Here is a 21,229-nt window from a genome sequence, read left to right on the forward strand (position 1 = left end):
AATTACATGTTTTAAATTAAGAGTAATCTTCATGTCAGGGTCCTGATCACCCTGTCAGTTTATTTTGTTCAACCAGCTGACTGTACACTATTAATACAGTACACACATATAAACATATAGGCTATGTATGTATACATATAATAATACACACATATACATGTACAGTCGTGGCCAAAAGTTTTGAGCATTACATAAATATTGGAAATTGGAAAAGTTGCTGCTTAAGTTTTTATAATAGCAATTTGCATATACTCCAGACTGTTATGAAGAGTGATCAGATGAATTGCATAGTCCTTCTTTGCCATGAAAATTAACTTAATCCCGAAAAAAACTTTCCACTGCATTGCTAAGAAGGCTTCAGGGTGTCCAAGAAAGTCCAGCAAGTGCCAGGATCGTCTCCTAAAGAGGATTCAGCTGCGGGATCGGTGTGCCACCAGTGCAGAGCTTGCTCAGGAATGGCAGCAGGCAGGTGTGAGCACATCTGCACGCACAGTGAGGCCAAGACTTTTGGAAGATGGCCTGGTGTCAAGAAGGGCAGCAAAGAAGCCACTTCTCTCCAAAAAAAACCATCAGGGACAGATTGATCTTCTGCAAAAAGTATGGCGAATGGACTGCTGAGGACTGGGGCAAAGTCATATTCTCCGATGAAGCCTCTTTCCGATTGTTTGGGTCATCTGGAAAAAGGCTTGTCCTGAGAAGAAAAGGTGAGCGCTACCATCAGTCCTGTGTCATGCCAACAGTAAAGCATTCTGAGACCATTCATGTGTGGGGTTGCTTCTCATCCAAGGGAGTGGGCTCACTCACAATTTTGCCAAAAAACACAGCCATGAATAAAGAATGATACCAAATCACCCTCAAACAGCAACTTCTTCCAACAATCCAACAACAGTTTGGTGAAGAGCAATGCATTTTCCAGCACGATGGAGCACCGTGCCATAAGGCAAAAGTGATAACTAAGTGGCTCTGGGACCAAAACGTTGAAATTTTGGGTCCATGGCCTGGAAACTCTCCAGATCTTAATCCCATTGAGAACTTGTGGTCAATCCTCAAGAGGCGGGTGGACAAACAAAAACCCACTAATTCTGACCAACTCCAAGAAGTGATTATGAAAGAATGGGTTGCTATCAGTCAGGATTTGGCCCAGAAGTTGATTGAGAGCATGCCCAGTCGAATTGCAGAGGTCCTGAAAAAGAAGGGCCAACACTGCAAATACTGACTATTTGCATAAATGTCATGTAATTGTCGATAAAAGCCTTTGAAACGTATGAAGTGCTTGTAATTATATTTCAGTACATCACAGAAACAACTGAAACAAAGATCTAAAAGCAGTTGAGCAGCAAACTTTGTGAAAACTAATATTTGTGTCATTGTCAAATGTTTTGGCCACGACTATACACATATATATACACACATATATATAAATATATAAGTTGAGAGTGCTAAATGTTGACGAGGACATTAGAGGAAGCCCATATCTGATGCCCATATTTAAAGAAGAAGAAGAAGAAAATAAAGATTATTAATGATTCTTAGAGCATCAGCCAATAAAAAAAAATCCACACTGGCTGATCACTATTCATTTATTAGATAATAACTTAAAGGATTTGTTCACTTCCAGAACAAAAAATTACAGATAATTTACTTGGCCCTTTGTCATCCAAAATGTTCATGTCTTTCTTTCTTCAGTCGTGAAGAAATTATGTTTTTTGAGGAAAACATTTCAGGAACTTTCTCCATATATTCAACTGCAGGTCTCACTTCTCCTCCAACTTCAAAATCGTCCCACATCGCTGTTTTACCTTTTTAAGGACGATTTTGAAGTTGGAGGAGAAAATGAGATGGGAGTTTTTCACCATAGAAGTCAACTATATGGAGAAAATTCCTGAAATGTTTTCCTCAAAAAAACATTTTCTTTACAACTTAAGACAGAAAGACGTGAACAACTTGGATGACAAGGGGGTGAGGAAATAATCTGTAAATTTTTGTTTTGGAAGTGAACTTATCCTTTAAAATCCCTTCTATAGAACAATGATCATTTGTGTCTAAGCATTTTTTGATTTACAGAACAAGAAAGTAAGTCAGGCCCAGTACAGCCATCAGTCCCACATGAGATGCATGGGTCACAGAGGTCACAGGGGTTACAGAGGTCAGAGAGGTCACAGGATGTAGCTGTAGTGAGAGAGCTCATGTTTCTGATGGATGAATGTGTAGCCTCAAGCATCAGTGACAAGATTCACACACACACACACACACACACACACACACACACACACACACACACACACACACACACACACACACACACACACACAGACAAAGTCACAGACAGAGAAAGCAGACTGTGTTGGAAGTCTTTGTTTTTTTTTCCCTCATGACTCTGTATTTCTCGATGTAACTTTAAGAGTGTAATTACATTGAATGGACTGTCTGATCTCTGACTCACAGGCTCTTTACAACATCAAAGATCAATTAAATAGAGTCTCTCGCGTTTATTACAGTAAAACACTCAGCATATGTAGCAGTTCACAGCCTTACAATGTGCTGAGCGAAGAGCTATGGGTTATAGGTTTTTTAAATCAACAGATTTTAGACGTTAAATTATATGCATATGTATAAGTATATATTACTATGCAGGACATCTCACTGTAGGACACATCAACTACCCCTACTGTATGCTTTATAGATACATTTATGTTTCCAGTGGGAAAATTTTGCAGTGTCATTGTGTCTGCCGCCACTAGAGGCCAGTATGCCTGTCAACATACACCTACATGACTAAAATAGCCTGATCACAACAGTACAACCTGACTAAAACAGTAGCACCTCAGGGTAATATTATTAACCTTAAGCTTTAGAAAAAACATCTTTTGTGCTTTTTACAATTAAATTCTGACATAATGCTTACAAACAGTCATTTAAAGAACTGTTTGAAGCCAAGTAAGTTCATTACAATCATAATCAACATGTTTCACTAACTTGACCACTTTTTTTCATTTTAAACACTGTATCACTCCATAATGTGTAACTAACAAGATACTCTATATACTACTGACACACAAAAAAGTTTGGTGTCAGATTTGTTTTTGTTTGTTAAGAAGTGAGTACCAAAACTCACCAAGAGCACATCAAAATGATGTAAAGTGCCAGTAAATACATTTATGATTTTACTAAAATTTATATTTCAAATAAATGCTGTTCTTTTGAACTTTCTCTTCATTAAAGAATCCTGAAAAATAAAATGTATCACAGTATCCAACAAAAATATTCAGAAGCTCAATTTTTTACAAAATGTATAATATTTAGAAATGTTTCTTGAGCAGCAAATCAGCATATTAGAAGGACACAAGACTGGAGTTATGCTGCTGAAAATTCAGCTTTGATCACAAACATACATTTTTTTTACATTTACATTTAGTAGATGCTTTTATCCAAAGCGGCTAACAAAAGAGGACAATGGAAGCAATCAAAATCAACAAAGAGCAATAACATGCAAGTGCTATGACAAGTCTCATTTAGCCTAACACAGTACACATAGCAAGGGTTTTTTTTAACTATATAATAAAAAGCAAGCTAGTGTTAGAGGCCTTCTTTTCTGTATAATAAATAAAGAGAAAAAATAGATAGAATGCAAAAAAAATAAAATAATAATAAACAGAGAAGCTAGTGTTTTTTTTTTTAAGAAAAACAAGCAGTAAGTAAATGAATAGAGTATACATCTAAAAGGGCAAGTATTACTATACAGTTTACTATATATTCACATAGAAAACAGCTATTTTAAATTGTAATAATATTTTACTATATTTACTGTACTTTTGATCATATAAATGCAGCCTTGATGAGCAGAAGAGGCTTCTTTCGGAAACATATTACCAACTACAAACATTTAAATGGTAGTCTAAAATATTTGCCACTTGGTTTGATGTTTTATTATATACTGACAAAGGCACAGATGTCTAACCACTTTTGAGGCAAATGTATACAATGGCAGTGAATCTTCACCATATTCATATCATGGCATTTACATGACTAGAAGTACCACACTACACTCTAAAAAAGGCTGGGTTATAAACAACCCAGCGCTGGGTAAAATATAGACAAACCCAGCAATTGGGTTGTTTTAAATGTCTTATTATAATTTTAATGCAACTATTGTTGAACAATTGCAATGGCTGGATTAAAATGGACCCAAATAGGTTGTGAATTAACAATCAGACACAATTATTAGAGGAATATTTATGAGTAAGCAATTTAAAAAATGTTTGCTTAATTATTGTCACGTATCTGGTCTATCTCATCATGAACTCTTGCACACACATTCTGGACTTCAATCCCCATAAGCCACTGCACCAATCACTGCACACAGCTGCTCCTCGTTTCCCACTGAACTGATTGCTGCATACACCTGTTTATCATTTACCCACATGCATTTAAGCCACTCACACACACAGCCACCTTGCGAAGTCTTATTGTTCCTATGGTCATAATTCTAAGCGTTTGTCTCTGTGTTGGATTCTCTGTGTATGACTCTGGACTGTGTACCCCGTTGACGATTCCTGCTACCTGCCATTGCGACCATTGCCTGTCTATTGAACTGTTTCCCGGATTACCTACGTTGTTCCTGTTTTCTGGTGTTTACTCTTGCCGTTTGACCATTCTCAATAAATGCTGCAAATGGATCCGCATGTCTCTGACCCCCTCTGTGACAGAAGACTTCGCCATTACAAGGATCCAGCAGCAAGTATGTCATCCGGTTCCAGCACGAACTCCACGGTACAGATCATGCTTCTCAAGCAGGGGGAGCAGACAATTGAGGATTATGTCATGGCTTTCATTGATTTGGCAAATCTGTCTTTGATGGATGAGACGTGCCTCATGATTTTCTTTCGTGGAGGACTCTCAGAGCCATTGGCTTCCAACATGCCAAATTTTGAACTTGGCTGGACTCTGCATCACTACATGGATCTGGCTCTTTTGTTGTGTGGCTCTCCGTTTACGGTGGGTGAGGTAGAGCCACAGCACAAGATGGCAACCGCCTTCTCACAGTCTCCGCCGCCAGAGCGCCCTCCTGTGACCGCTCGCCCAGAGCCTGCTCTTCCAGAATCTCCGCTGGAGACGCCCAGCCCTCCTGAATCTCCGCTGGGGTCGTCCAGTTCTCCAGAGCCCGCTCCTCAAGAGCGTCGTCCAGAGCCCGCTTCACAAGAGCGTCGTCCAGAGCCCGCTCCTCAGCCCAGCCTTCCAGAGACTCCGCTGGTTCCGCCCAGCCTTCCAGAGCCTCCGCTGGTTCCGCCCAGCCTTCCAGAGACTCCGCTGGTTCCGCCCAGCCTTCCAGAGACTCCGCTGGTTCAGCCCAGCCTTCCAGAGACTCCGCTGGTTCCGCCCAGCCTTCCAGAGACTCCGCTGGTTCCCCCCAGCCTTCCAGAGACTCCGCTGGTTCCGCCCAGCCTTCCAGAGACTCCGCTGGTTCCGCCAAGCCTTCCAGAGACTCCGCTGGTTCAGCCCTGCCTTCCAGAGACTCCGCTGGTTCAGCCCTGCCTTCCAGAGCCTCCGCTGGTTCCGCCCAGCCTTCCAGAGCCTCCGCTGGTTCCGCCCAGCCTTCCAGAGACTCCGCTGGTTCCATCCAGTCGTCCTGAGATTCCTGTCTGCCCGGTTCTGGTCACGGAGCTCATGCATGGACTGTTCCCACCCACCCTCCCTGCTGCTCCAGTCCCGCCACCTCTGTCTCCTGACAGTCCCTCTGCTCACCCACATCCCACCTTCGGTGCAGAGGACTTGCCGTGGGACTGCCAGTCTCCATCAGTGTCCAGACTGAAGGATCCCTCACCATCACCTCCAGTCTCAGAGTCCTGGACTCCACCTCGGTCCTCCGACCCTGCGGCTCCACCCCGGCTCTGTGCTCCCTCGTCTCCGTTGTCGGCCATCGGCCCACCAGCTCCTCCGGGCTCCATCGTCTCTCCGGCTCCGCCCCGGTCAGTCGTCGCCCCACCTTCGCCTCTGGACTCTACTCCTCCGGCTGCGCCTCGTCACTCCGTCCTGCCGGCTCTGTGGACCTCCTCCCTCCCGTGGGCACAGCCTCGATCCTCTGTCACTCCGGCTCCGCTGCGTACCTCCGGACCTCCATCTCCGCCGGGGTCGCCAGAGCATTGGGCTCCGCCTTGGCCCTCCGGATCCTCGATGTCACCTAGGACCATCGACTCTCCGGTTCCGCCTCGGGCTCCACCGGCTCCACCTCCGTCGGTCGGCCCCATGCAGGAGCCAACCCTTCCCCCACCATGGCTTCTCCCTCCGTCGGCTCCGCCTCAGTTCGTGGTTCCAGTACCCCTACATGGACCTGGCCCTCCATCCCTCCCCCTGTTCCGCCTCCGCTCCACCACCCTCCAGGTTGTATTATGTGGTTAGAGCGTCACGTATCTGGTCTATCTCATCATGAACTCTTGCACACACATTCTGGACTTCAATCCCCATAAGCCACTGCACCAATCACTGCACACAGCTGCTCCTCGTTTCCCACTGAACTGATTGCTGCATACACCTGTTTATCATTTACCCACATGCATTTAAGCCACTCACACACACAGCCACCTTGCGAAGTCTTATTGTTCCTATGGTCATAATTCTAAGCGTTTGTCTCTGTGTTGGATTCTCTGTGTATGACTCTGGACTGTGTACCCCGTTGACGATTCCTGCTACCTGCCATTGCGACCATTGCCTGTCTATTGAACTGTTTCCCGGATTACCTACGTTGTTCCTGTTTTCTGGTGTTTACTCTTGCCGTTTGACCATTCTCAATAAATGCTGCAAATGGATCCGCATGTCTCTGACCCCCTCTGTGACAGAAGACTTCGCCATTACAAGGATCCAGCAGCAAGTATGTCATCCGGTTCCAGCACGAACTCCACGGTACAGATCATGCTTCTCAAGCAGGGGGAGCAGACAATTGAGGATTATGTCATGGCTTTCATTGATTTGGCAAATCTGTCTTTGATGGATGAGACGTGCCTCATGATTTTCTTTCGTGGAGGACTCTCAGAGCCATTGGCTTCCAACATGCCAAATTTTGAACTTGGCTGGACTCTGCATCACTACATGGATCTGGCTCTTTTGTTGTGTGGCTCTCCGTTTACGGTGGGTGAGGTAGAGCCACAGCACAAGATGGCAACCGCCTTCTCACAGTCTCCGCCGCCAGAGCGCCCTCCTGTGACCGCTCGCCCAGAGCCTGCTCTTCCAGAATCTCCGCTGGAGACGCCCAGCCCTCCTGAATCTCCGCTGGGGTCGTCCAGTTCTCCAGAGCCCGCTCCTCAAGAGCGTCGTCCAGAGCCCGCTTCACAAGAGCGTCGTCCAGAGCCCGCTCCTCAGCCCAGCCTTCCAGAGACTCCGCTGGTTCCGCCCAGCCTTCCAGAGCCTCCGCTGGTTCCGCCCAGCCTTCCAGAGACTCCGCTGGTTCCGCCCAGCCTTCCAGAGACTCCGCTGGTTCAGCCCAGCCTTCCAGAGACTCCGCTGGTTCCGCCCAGCCTTCCAGAGACTCCGCTGGTTCCCCCCAGCCTTCCAGAGACTCCGCTGGTTCCGCCCAGCCTTCCAGAGACTCCGCTGGTTCCGCCAAGCCTTCCAGAGACTCCGCTGGTTCAGCCCTGCCTTCCAGAGACTCCGCTGGTTCAGCCCTGCCTTCCAGAGCCTCCGCTGGTTCCGCCCAGCCTTCCAGAGCCTCCGCTGGTTCCGCCCAGCCTTCCAGAGACTCCGCTGGTTCCATCCAGTCGTCCTGAGATTCCTGTCTGCCCGGTTCTGGTCACGGAGCTCATGCATGGACTGTTCCCACCCACCCTCCCTGCTGCTCCAGTCCCGCCACCTCTGTCTCCTGACAGTCCCTCTGCTCACCCACATCCCACCTTCGGTGCAGAGGACTTGCCGTGGGACTGCCAGTCTCCATCAGTGTCCAGACTGAAGGATCCCTCACCATCACCTCCAGTCTCAGAGTCCTGGACTCCACCTCGGTCCTCCGACCCTGCGGCTCCACCCCGGCTCTGTGCTCCCTCGTCTCCGTTGTCGGCCATCGGCCCACCAGCTCCTCCGGGCTCCATCGTCTCTCCGGCTCCGCCCCGGTCAGTCGTCGCCCCACCTTCGCCTCTGGACTCTACTCCTCCGGCTGCGCCTCGTCACTCCGTCCTGCCGGCTCTGTGGACCTCCTCCCTCCCGTGGGCACAGCCTCGATCCTCTGTCACTCCGGCTCCGCTGCGTACCTCCGGACCTCCATCTCCGCCGGGGTCGCCAGAGCATTGGGCTCCGCCTTGGCCCTCCGGATCCTCGATGTCACCTAGGACCATCGACTCTCCGGTTCCGCCTCGGGCTCCACCGGCTCCACCTCCGTCGGTCGGCCCCATGCAGGAGCCAACCCTTCCCCCACCATGGCTTCTCCCTCCGTCGGCTCCGCCTCAGTTCGTGGTTCCAGTACCCCTACATGGACCTGGCCCTCCATCCCTCCCCCTGTTCCGCCTCCGCTCCACCACCCTCCAGGTTGTATTATGTGGTTAGAGCGTCACGTATCTGGTCTATCTCATCATGAACTCTTGCACACACATTCTGGACTTCAATCCCCATAAGCCACTGCACCAATCACTGCACACAGCTGCTCCTCGTTTCCCACTGAACTGATTGCTGCATACACCTGTTTATCATTTACCCACATGCATTTAAGCCACTCACACACACAGCCACCTTGCGAAGTCTTATTGTTCCTATGGTCATAATTCTAAGTGTTTGTCTCTGTGTTGGATTCTGTGTATGACTCTGGACTGTGTACCCCGTTGACGATTCCTGCTACCTGCCATTGCGACCATTGCCTGTCTATTGAACTGTTTCCCGGATTACCTACGTTGTTCCTGTTTTCTGGTGTTTACTCTTGCCGTTTGACCATTCTCAATAAATGCTGCAAATGGATCCGCATGTCTCTGACCCCCTCTGTGACAATTATTATTTATTCAGCTCATTAATGTTTGTTTATTGAGCATATTAATAAATGTTAATTCCCAACCTGTTTTGGGATCATTTTAAGCAAGAAATATAGTAATTTTTAAGCAATAGTTGAGTTATATAAACTACCAAGAAGGATGGGTTAAACATTTAACTGAACAGCTAGTTAAAAACAACCCAATCGCTGGATTTGTCCATATTCACCCAAAGCTGGGTTGTTTATAACCCAGCATTTTTTGGAGTGATATCATCCGGTGTCCAGTAAAATCATAGTTGTACCACAGTACATGACTACAAAATAGTAACATGGTACTATTATAATATACAGTGTCTCAAAAAAGGGAGTTCACCCCTCACATTTCAGCAACAATGTAGTATATCTTCTCAAGGGCCAATACTATAGAAATGAAACTTGGATATATTTTAGAGTAGTCAATGTGCAGCTTGTATAGCAGTATAGATTTACTGTCCTATAAATAACTCAACATACAGCCATTATTGTCAAAATAGCTGGCAACAAAAGTGAGTACACCCTAAGTGAAAACAACAGTTTGTTGTTTAACCATGCAAAGCCACATGTCCTATTCATCATGTTTATGTTTTTGTCTGCTTGACAGGATCATACAAAGTCATGTGTCTTATATTAGAGCAGATACAATTAGATGCTTTAAGTATAATTCTCTCATACTGACCACTGGATGTTCAGCATGGCATCTCATGGCAAAGAACTCTCTGAGGATTTGAGACATAGAATTGTTGCTCTCCATAAAGATGGCCAAAGCTATTAGAGGTTCAGTAACACCCTGAAACCGAGTTACACTACAGTGGTCAGGGTCATACAGAAGTTTTCCAAGATGGGTTCCATTCGGAACAGGCATTGCAAGGGTCGATCAAAGAAATTGAGCACTCTTTCTGTGAGTCAGGTGCAGAACCTGACTTAAAAAAACAGACGCCAGCATTGCTTTAAAGGTTGCAGAAGTAAGGTCAGCTTGTCAGTGCACAGACCATATGCCGGACACTGCAACAAGTTAGTTTGCATAGGCGTCGTCCCAGAAGAAAGCCTCATCTGAAGCTGGCTCACAAGAAAGCCCGCAAACAGTTTGCTGAAGACAACCTGTCCAAGAGCATGAATTACTGGAACCATGGTGTGGGGCTGCATGAGTGCTGCTGGTACTGAGGAGCTGCATTGAGGGAAACATGGATTCCATTATGTACTGTACATTCTGAAGCAAAACATGATGCCTCCCCTCCAGGAACTAGGCCGAACGGCAGTTTTCCAACATGATAACGATCCCAAACACACCACCAAGATGACAACTGCCTAGTTGAGGAAGCTGAAGGAGAAGGTAATGGGGTAGCGAAGTATGTCTCCAGACCTGAACCCTATTAAGCACCTGTGGGGCATCCTCAAGCTTAAGGTGGAGAAGCACCATGTGTCTAACATCCAGCATCTCCATGAGGAGTGAAAGAAGATCTCATTTCTATAGTATTGTCCCTTGAGAAGATATACAAAAAATGGTTGCTGAAATGTGAGGGGTGTACTCACTTTTGTGACATACTGTAAGTATTACATTCACTCAATCAAACTACATCAGGTTATGCTGCATACATATGTATAACCAGGATGTATCAAATGCATGACAATGAGTATTAAAAATATTCAAATGAATAAAACAGCTTGTGCTCGAATATTAGCAGAGATAATTAGCATTATGATCATGTAATAAGGCTGAAGCAGCTCTGATGTGTGTGTGTGTGTGTTTGCATATTGCATGAGTGTGAGATGAAATGTCATAATTTTTGTTTACTGTTGGCATATATACTGTATATCGTTGGAGAAACGATCTGTTACCATGGAAACCCGCCATGCAAAGGTGCTTGGCGCCTCTCAAGCTGATCATAACTGTCAAATCACAATCTGACGCTCTTCAGGAGCTGATGAATAAAGGAGAAAAAGGAACACACACACAACTGAGAGTGAAGGCGAAGCGGAGGACGACATGACCTTACAGCTGTACGGTCATAACGTGACCCACTCTTGACCCTTGCATGACCTCAGCATCTGCCTCCAAAAACAGCAGAACATGACTGTAACCGTGACAACGGCACATCCAATCAGCATTGAGTCGTGAGTCTGAGATCACAGACTCCTCTGACCTTTTCATGTCTAATAGACTGAACACTGAGGCGGTTTACCTGCACTTCCTGAGGTCTCTCTTTTTCTAAACTTCATCTCTCAGAGCAGTTTTTATGTGCCCTTTTGCTCTCCTTTAGAATCTCTTAACAAAATGCACTGAAAACAGCCAGTCACTTGTCAAACTGAACTAAGCATTGTTTCCTGTTTTGAGTGACTGACAGGTCTGCTGCTGTTTATAGGAGCCCTTCACACACACACACACACACACACACACACACACACACACACACACACACACACACGCTTATATTGACAAAGCATCTGAAAGTCATTTTCAATGAGAGCTGGTGATTCTCAGCATGAGTGACAGTAACTGTTGGCAAGATGGCATGGGAGTGTCCAGTGGTGCAAAGTTGAGAAAAAATGTAGCAATGCAAATGAGCGGCAATGCGATAATCTACAATTGTGTCTAAAAAATTAATTAATAAATAAAATTAAATTAATAAAACTCAAATCTATTGTTTTGAACGCAGAGCTGAATTTTAAGCAGTACAAACATGAATATTCTTTAAATAATTTAGAGCTTCAAATTACATTTTATTTATCCCAAATTTCATGTTTTTATTTAATATTTAATATACAAAAAAATGTCTAATCAAATTAAATTCAGAAAACTTTAACTTATTATTTCTCATGGATTATGTATTTTATTGTTCAATATTTTTTTTAAAATATTTATTTAAAGTATAATAAAAAGAAATTCAAACAATTCCTTTTATTATGGAATAATAATGAGGTGCTGCACAGTTCTTAGCAATGCATATTAATCAAAAATTAGGTTTTGATATATTTACAAAATATTTTCATGGAACATCTTTACCTAATATACCCTAATGATTTTTAGCATAAAAGAAAAATCAATCATTTTGACCGATACAATGTATTTTTGGCTATTGCTACAAATATATCTGTACTACTTAAGACTGCGTTTGCGGTCCAGGGTCACATATGGACAAAAAAGTGATATTTCTTTAAAAAATATATATGTTTTAAACTTATTGTTGTTAATATTATATTTCTGTCATAATTTCTTCAAGTTAAACCAAACTTCTATTTTGGCAGGCTGTAGTGTTTGTAGTTTTTGTGTTTATCTGATGACAGTTTTCTCAAAATTTCTTAAATATTCACAAACAGTGGCCCATGTTGTGAGTTGATTAAGTGTACAGCCCTACTTTTGATGTATTCATCCAAAAAGTGTTGTCAAAAGCACCGACTTCAGTACCAGACGGTGATTGGCTACAACGATCATAGCTTCATGCACACAATGGCCAATCAGATGTGTTTAAGAATTCGTTTAACAGCGCTTAAATGTTAGCGGGAAATGGGCATTTTTAAAATTTCAGTACCGAAGTCGGTACTTCTGACAACACTACATCCAACATCTCTGTTTCAGCCCTAAAATTCCCAGAATATTCTTTCAATTATTTTCAAAAGTTATGGTCTGTTGCGCAGTTTATGATATCATTAATTCATACAGCAGCTGAAAGGCCACTATGACACAGCCATAAAATCACTGTATGCGTGTTATTAGAAGCAGACAGACTCATCTCATCTCTACAGAGCGTAAATAGAAGACTAAGTCAGGGAAAGAAATTTATAAGATCCAAAGCTTATAACATCTATTACAACAAAGTCTGTCACCTTGAAACAATCTCCACAGCACATTACACAATAAACCTGAACTAAACAAGACAATATACTACACAATTCAAAGAAAAAGGTGAATAGAATGTGACCTGAGCAAATTCAATCCCTTTATCAGATCAAGCTGTCGGCTGGGGCCTGACGGATGGGTGAGAAAACCTCCGACCGGAGACGCCTCGCATCTAATCCTCTCAACACACAGATAAGAACCATTTACACTCAGAAGTAAGAATCAAACATGTGACTTCAATCAGGAATCACAGACGCTGCTGTCAGTCAGTGAATTAACACAGAGTTTCTGTATCAAACTGTGTTCCTCAGAAAACCGGTAACAGGCTGACTTCACATTAGATGATCTAAATCAAATTCAAGCTCATCAAGCACATATTGAAGCACTATGACTATTATTTCTCTGTAGAAACATTATTATGTTTAAATGATATTAACCAAAGCTCATGAAAATACATGCCTCTGTATACATTTCGGCAAGGTTTCAAAGCTGGCGTTTGGCAACTTCAACCTTCAGCTACCTCCACAGATTTTCTATGGAATTAAGGTCTGGAGACAGGCTAGGCCACTCCAGGACCTTAATGTGCTGCTTCTTGAGCCACTCCTTTGTTGACTTGGCCGTGTGTTTTGGGTCATTGTCATGCTGGAATACCGATCAATGACCCATTTTCAATGCCCTGGCTGAGGGAAGGACATTCTCACCCAAGATTTGATGGTACATGGCCCCGTCCACCGTCCCTTTAATGCAGTGCAGTTGTCCTGTCCCCTTAGTAGAAAAACACTACCAAAGCATAATGTTTCCACCTCCGTGTTTGACGGTGGGGATGGTGTTCTTGGGGTCATAGGCAGCATTCCTCCTTCTCCAAACACACAGAGTTAAGTTGATGCCAAATAGCTAGATTTTGGTCTCATCTGACCACAACACTTTCACCCAGTTCTCCTCGGAATCATTCAGATGTTAATTGGCAAACTACAGATGGGCTTTCTTGAGCAGGGGGACCGTGTGGGCGCTGCGAGATTTCAGTCCTTCACGGCGTAGTGTGTTACCAATTGTTTTCTTGGTGACTATGGTCCCAGCTGCCTTGAGATCATTGACAAGATCCTCCTGTGTAGCTCTGGGCTGATTCTTCACCATTCTCATGATCATTGAAACTCCACGAGGTGAAATCTTGCATGGAGCCCCAGATTGAGGGAGATTGACAGTTATTTTGTGTTTCTTTCATTTTCTTTCATTTGCGAATAATCACACCAACTGTTGTCACCTTCTCACCAAGCTGCTTGGCTTGGTCTTGTAGCCCATTCCAGCCTTGTGTAGGTCCACAATCTTGTCCCTGACATCCTTGGACAGTTCTTTAGTCTTGGCCATGGTGGAGAGTTTGGAATCTGATTGATTGATTCCGTGGACAGGTGTCTTTTATACAGGTAACAAACTGAGATTAGGAGCCCATCTGTAGTTTGCCAATTAACATCTGAATGATTCAGAGGAGAACTAGGTTAAAGTGTTGTGGTCAGATGAGACCAAAATCGAGCTCTTTGGCATCAACTTAACTCTGCGTGTTTGAAGAAGGAGGAATGCTGCCTATGACCCCTGGAACACCATACCCACTGTAAAACATGGAGGTGGAAACATTATGCTTTGGTGGTGTTTTTCTGCTAAGGGGACAGGACAACTGCACCGCATTAAAGGGACGATGGACGGGGCCATGTACCATCAAATCTTGGGTGAGAATGTCCTTCCCTCAGCCAGGGCATTGAAAATGGGTTATGGATAGGTAAATCAGACTTTGTGTGAAAAGGAATACAAAGTTGTAAGCTTTACTGTCTCTAGTGTTCATTTCAACTGGAAACTGCAGTGATTTGTACATATAGGTACTTTTTATCAGTTGTGCAGAAGTGTATATAGCGGCACGTATTTCCAATGAGCCTAGGTAGCATTATATATTACATATAAACTTCATGACTAAATAAATTAGTAGTAGTAGTTATCATAAGTAATCATATTAGAATAACATTTTCCTGTCCATTTTCAACTGAAACTTAAAATGCATACATAAAAATAAATAAATACATAAATAAATAATCATTTTAAGAATATTCTGGTAAATACAACCTTAAAGGTCCCATATTGTCAAAATCAAAATTTCCTGGCTTTTTTCATGATAACTGAGGTCTAGGGGCTATGTAACTACCATATGAGTTTCAAAACAGTCAATCCACAGTAAACTGCACACAGCCTGCTTAAAGTAGCTGTTCATTTTCACGAGCCACTGTGACTTCCGTAACGATGTGACGTCCGATCTACTCAGTCACCGCCTTCAGTCACCACCCCGAGCACCGCGCTCGTTCCCGTAATTTTCCAGAATCAGCGCGCATTGTTAAAGGGGCTTTACTAAAGCAACAGTTATGTTGCTTACTGCATTCGTTGTTTGAAAGAGAAAAAACATTAATGATCATTCTGAAATATCTTGTTGAGTATCAGCAGGCTAGGCTCTCTCTATGGCTCTGGGTTCGGCTACAATGATACATGACCGTAGTTACCTGTGATTGGCCTGGCTGTGCGTCACTCAGAAAACAACAGGCCAATCAGAAGAGAGGCTCATGAATATTAATTAGATGGGCCAAAATCGACCTGTTTTTGACAGAGCTCCTAAAAAAGGAGCTGTAAAAATATATTGAGATGGATTTTGGCACTTATACCGCAAATATATATTCTTACGGACATCAACAACTAAAATAAACCTCCAGAAATGTGTACAATATGGGACCTTTAAGTTTCCAAAGCATTAAACATGTTGGTTTGCCTTGAATCCACACAGATGTCAAGACGCACACAGACACCAAATTCTCCATTCCATTCTAAAACACTCAACGAGGGTTACTTCTGAACACATTCACTAATTAAAGCTGCTAATTAATTCTCATTTACTAATACACTAATGGAAGTTCCATCAGGCGAGTGCAGTGCTCAGTGGGGAGGATCGGCCGTAATTCACCGCCATATTACAGCCTGCAATTAAGATCTCTGCTCTGACTTCTGCCATGATTAACTAGTCACATTCATATTCTCGACGCATACGGCCAGAATATTCAACGTCAGACTCACAAAAGGCAGGTGAAACCGTGGCCATACAACCGCATTCAACAAATCAGTCCTGATTGGCTGAAATGAGTAATAAAACAGCATGCATGTGAAATCAGCTGGATGTGGCAAGGCGTCGCATGAAAAACATTCATCTTTTGTTTCTTCCCTTCATTAAACCCCGGGAATACAGTCAATGTGTTTCACAAAGGCAAAGAAAAGCAGGCCTCACGAGCTAAACCCCACAGTCACGCTCGCATAATGAAATCTACATCGCTTTTAATTCTATTATTTCATATTCTGCAGAGACATGAGGCAGATATAAGCCTAGAAGAAAGGACCGGAAAGGGGCAACAATTAATTCAGACGCCAAAACAAAAGAAGCTCCGGCTTCTCTTGGTGCAAACAAAAGAGTCTGACTATATTTATATGCAAATTTAATTTCTGGCCCATCAAGTAGCAAGCAAAAAAAAAATTAAATCTTGTCAGATTGATGAGACAGGCTGTCAGGTGTTACATAGTTCAGAACAAAGGAATAATGACAAGATCGAGTCGACTAGTAGTGGAATAACAGGCTGGTTGAATAGTGAGCTTAACTGGTGCTTTTAGACATAATTCTCAAATCATTTAGAGACACGCTATCTTAAGTGCAGATAAGAGCAATAGGAGCCAGGGTTGAAAACTTTTAAACAGAATGGAGATGGACATTTTTCTTGTTTTGCCTAAATATAATTTTCTTTTTTAATTTAGTGCTGCGCTTCAGAGGCCACAGAAGATACTTACTTATACTTATGTTTCCTAGAAGACAAAATAAGTTACATTTAACCTGATCTTCAAATTTAAAGCATTTTCATCCCCCAGCTCTTAATGCATGGTTTTTCCTTCTGTAATAGTTGCATATGAATCCCTGTCCTCAGTGTGAACAGATGGATCTTAAAATCATACAGTCATTGTTGGAAAGGGCTCAAATACACAAAAATGCTGGAAAACCAGAGAATTTGTGGTACCTGAAGGATTTTTCTGAAGAACAGCAGGCAGTTTAACTGTTCAGGACAACAAGGAACTCATGAACAACTATCACTAAACAAAAAACACAGCTGTGGATCTTTCAGGTAAGAACACAGTATAAAAAATCACGGGGATGTAAACTTTTGAACAGGGTAAACTATTATTTTTTTTATTGTGGACTACTGTATATGTAAACATATTTTATGTGAAATATCTTATTCTGGTCAGTACTAAATAAACAATGACATTTTTTCTGAAAGGGGGATGTAAACTTTTGACCTCAACTGTGTGTTTAGATTTGATATTTATCAGCACAATAAAAGATGCTTAAATCAGCTTTAAAGCAGCAATTACTTACAAATCCATCACCCAAATCTGACTAATATATTAATATGTTAATGACTATTCCAATGTACTAAAATAAACAAATATAACATAACTAAATGTAAAGGACATTTTTGTCCAAAGGCAAAGACTATGACTAAAACAAAATGTAAAAATGTACATAGGAAATTTCTTACAGTGTACATCATTTTATTTAATTTTAGCTTTTTTTTTTAAAGTAACAAAAATGTTTTGAATAGTTCTAGTGTTTTTTGATATTATTGTTCAGGTTTAGTTTATTTTTAGCTCAGATTATTTAAATTTTAAATGTAAACCGAACCATTTAAATTAAACAAAATGTTTTCTTTGTAACAGTTTAAAGTGTTTTTAATAGTTCGGGGATGTGAATTTGAGCTTTTGCACATCCACAGCGAGGCCAGAAAGCATTACTCGCCAGTGAATTTCCCTGATCTCTGTGAAATGACCCTTTAACCTGTTTATTCCTGTGAGGAAGTGGAGTGACGGGATCATCTTACGGTTAATCTCTGGAGGAAACCTGCTGCCCGGATCAATCCAGGTTAACTTACAGTCGCCCGACGTGCTTAAATCCACACGCAGCGCTGCCAGAAACAGAAACCTTCACTTTACCGCCCCAGACGTAAATCTGGATTTGGAGCACGTTCATGGGCGACACGCAATACGCCTTTCAAGCATTCTTTGGTTTTATGGCGGCACCCTGATACGACACGAGAGCGTAAGCTTTCCAAAACACATCTGAAATGGAAACGTGAATTCTAGTCATCTGATAGCGTAAAACCATATTCCTGAGGATCTGAACATCTGTAATCTCAACGGGACAATCGCCATTCCACATTTCCCTGTCAAAGGACTGAAACGCAAATGCCGAACCTGATGATTAGGTTACATGGAGGTGGTAAACCGTGAAGGGAAACCACTAAACGTCCCCTGGAAATCTGAGAAGAAACTGTTTCTGAGTGTCAGACCTGGATATGTCGTGACTCATGCAGACGCTGAGCTCTATAAAAGCCAATGAGGTGTTTTCAGGAAAGCTGGACTCAAGCCTTCAAATGATTTTCTGCTTCACTGGCCGCAAATGCTAAATTTGGACGGTAGTGCCAGAAAGAAGCTTAAATCTCACAGCAGCCCATTAAGTTTATCTAAGCATATGTTCTTAATGTGTCGAAAACCTCTCCACCTTTTTTTAAGGAGCGGGAATGGCACAATACAACAATCATCAATAGAGAAAGTCAAACGTACAGATTTCAGTTTAGATTATTCATCATAGATAATAAACCTAAAATAAACGGAGTTATCCGCAAGGCCACAGTATAATGATATAATGTCACACTGTGAAATTTAAAGTGACATTCTGAGATATAAAGTCAGATTTACGAGAAACCAAGTTGCAATAATGAGAAATAAATTTGCATTGTAAGATATGAAATCACTCTGATATACTAAGTCAAGATACAAAGCTGTTGAGATCTCTTCTGAACCTCTAGGGAAGGCATATGCAAGATTATTAAAGAAATGTAGGCCAAAGTTTCCATTTGCTTCTAATTTAATCTTATTATAGACTAGGAGAAACAATCAAGATGTTGAAGATTTTCTATGATTTCTCTTTCCTAAAGGGCTCTGGGATCATGTGAGGCTGTGTGAAATAAACTGAACTGGACAGAGGTCTGGTGTTTGCTCACGGTTTGGAGAGAAGAGTGAAGCGTATGGGGTGAAGATGAGGGCTGAACCCACCGTGCTGGTGCTGGTCACAGGCTGACGCTGTGGCGTTGAGTCCCGGAGAGGACGGAGCCTCCACCGCCTCCATCAGAGGAGGGCTGGTGTTGAGCTGACCGACCGGAGGAGGCCACGGCAGATCCTTAATGACTTTAATCTCTACTGCAGACAGAACCAGAGACAGAGGGAAAGAAAGAAAGTCAGAAAAAGAGAAAGGGGTATAGAAGAGGGGAGGGCAGTAGAAATGGAGAGAGGAGCGTCAATGAAGGCAGGATCAGGTCAGCAGGGCAAACAGTCACAGACTGGAAACAGGAAACAGGAAACAGTGTAGAGCATTCAGAATTCTGCCTGTCAAACACAAACACCTACAGACCTCAGGATTAACCACACAATCTACTCAATGCCTTCTGTCATCTGATAGTTTAGATTATTTATCAAGCTAAAGTTCTTTTAGTATAATTGTACAAACATCCAGCTTCAGCTCATGCTTTATGTCTCTTTCAGCTGTCAAATTATTACAGATTTTTATAGAGTAAACATAAGAATAGCTTTGATATTGTTAGTAATGTTTCAAGATGAACACTGGACTGACACAGAAAAATCAGTGAGTTTCAAATATGATCATCAGACTTTTGAGGAATGTTTCTTTCCAGAATTTAAACTTTTTCTCAGTGGAGGAATTATCTTCTCAAGCCTTGAAAACATCTCAAATCTTTTGAAGAATGCTTATTAGTTCATCTCTCAATCATCATTGTATTGCATTGCATTATATGTTTTGATCATTTATGTGTGATGAGTGATGATTGTTCTATACTGCTATACAAAGATCTTATTGATTTACATTACAAGCATAAGATTTTTATCATATAAATATCAGCATCCGCACCAAATTGCAGTTGTTCAGTCTGAGTCCTCTATATTGTCAATAGATCAGACTATATTAGCCATAAAAGCCTGATGGATCAAATATGATCCTTAACAAAAAACACATCTGCAAACTTGTCTAAAGGTTTAATAAACCCTTCCATATATAAAAAATAAATAAATCAATTATATAGAGAATAAAGAACAGTATTGTGAGCAGCTCTACAAGTTGACTCCTAGCTAAGACAATAAGAAGTCTGTGAGATTCAGATTTTTTTTCCAGATTATATGGTTCATTAGGAATACACACACACTGTAGCACCTCCATATTCTGCTTTCATTACAGACGTGTCAGATCTTGTCTACTGTGTTATTCAAAGACAATAAATGGTATCTACTACAGCATGAAGCACATGCACTTTTTTTCTCTTTCTCTCTCTATTAATGCAGCTTTGCTGGATGTAATCGTGCCCAGTCGCACCCATCCAGTGACAGCAAATCTATTCTCAGGAACACCCCACTCATTTAACAGAGAAACGGATCCATATCATAACAGCACTGAGTGCATATGAGGCTCTTCGGATGCTAGTTTCGCACCCTTTGGGCAGCATTTCTGGGTAAATAGTGTTATAATAGTTAGAAATTAAATTGCACAAATAACAGAGCCAAAGACAGGCAGAACAAAGTCACAAAGCCCTCATCTAGAAATGTGGAAAACCCTTTATCCAGTTGCTCGTAGGGCAACATTCACAAATCAAAATCATAATTTCTAGTAAAAAAAAAAAAAAAAAAGGATTCACAAAATAATAAAAATCTGGTTAATACTAATAATTATTTTCATGTTATGGTCAAAAACGCCAACACGAACTGAACTGAATCAACATTAAACTGACATTACTGTCTTTTTATAGCTGCTTTTTAGCTAAATTTGAATATTGTCTCATATTCAATAAAGTTTGCATCATCAGTTCTGTTATTTTCCTGTTTATTACTGTGAAGCTGCATTGAAACTATGTTGAAATCTGTATTGCATAAAAAAGAGAAATAAACATGACTTGACTTGATAATTGACCAACAGTATAAAAAAAAAAAAATGCTATACCATTTTGACCAAATAAATAAAAAAATAAAACACTAAAAACAAAAATAAAACCAATGATTTTGAATTAACAACTGAATTTTGACATCACATGATATTGTACAATTTGAAAATGGATATTCATTTTGAAATTCACTTATTACCACATTTAAGCATTTGATGATTGCAGGTCCTCTAAATGTAAAAATAGGTGAAATGAGCATGCACAAGTGGATAGCCAATATTGACTATTGGTGATAAAAAAAATATACATTTTACCAATAGATTGTGCAAAACACATGAAAACAACACT

The 21,229-nt window shown here is 42.0% G+C and overlaps 1 protein-coding gene across 3 annotated transcripts in view; it reads right to left on the reverse strand.

The window, feature by feature from the left end:
• The window catches only part of LOC141345646 (SH2 domain-containing adapter protein F), a 185,405-nt gene that overhangs the window by 22,246 nt on the left and 141,930 nt on the right, over positions 1-21,229 (reverse strand). The window contains exon 4 of one of the 3 annotated variants that reach the window (XM_073850531.1): positions 18,993-19,136. The exons of the other annotated variants lie outside the window; for them this stretch is intronic. Coding sequence (XP_073706632.1) covers positions 18,993-19,136 — 144 coding nt within the window. The remainder of the gene's footprint in view (positions 1-18,992; positions 19,137-21,229) is intronic. 3 annotated transcript variants of the gene reach the window in all.

The sequence above is a fragment of the Garra rufa genome, chromosome 11, assembly GCF_049309525.1.
Source record: "Garra rufa chromosome 11, GarRuf1.0, whole genome shotgun sequence".
Taxonomy (NCBI): domain Eukaryota; kingdom Metazoa; phylum Chordata; class Actinopteri; order Cypriniformes; family Cyprinidae; genus Garra; species Garra rufa.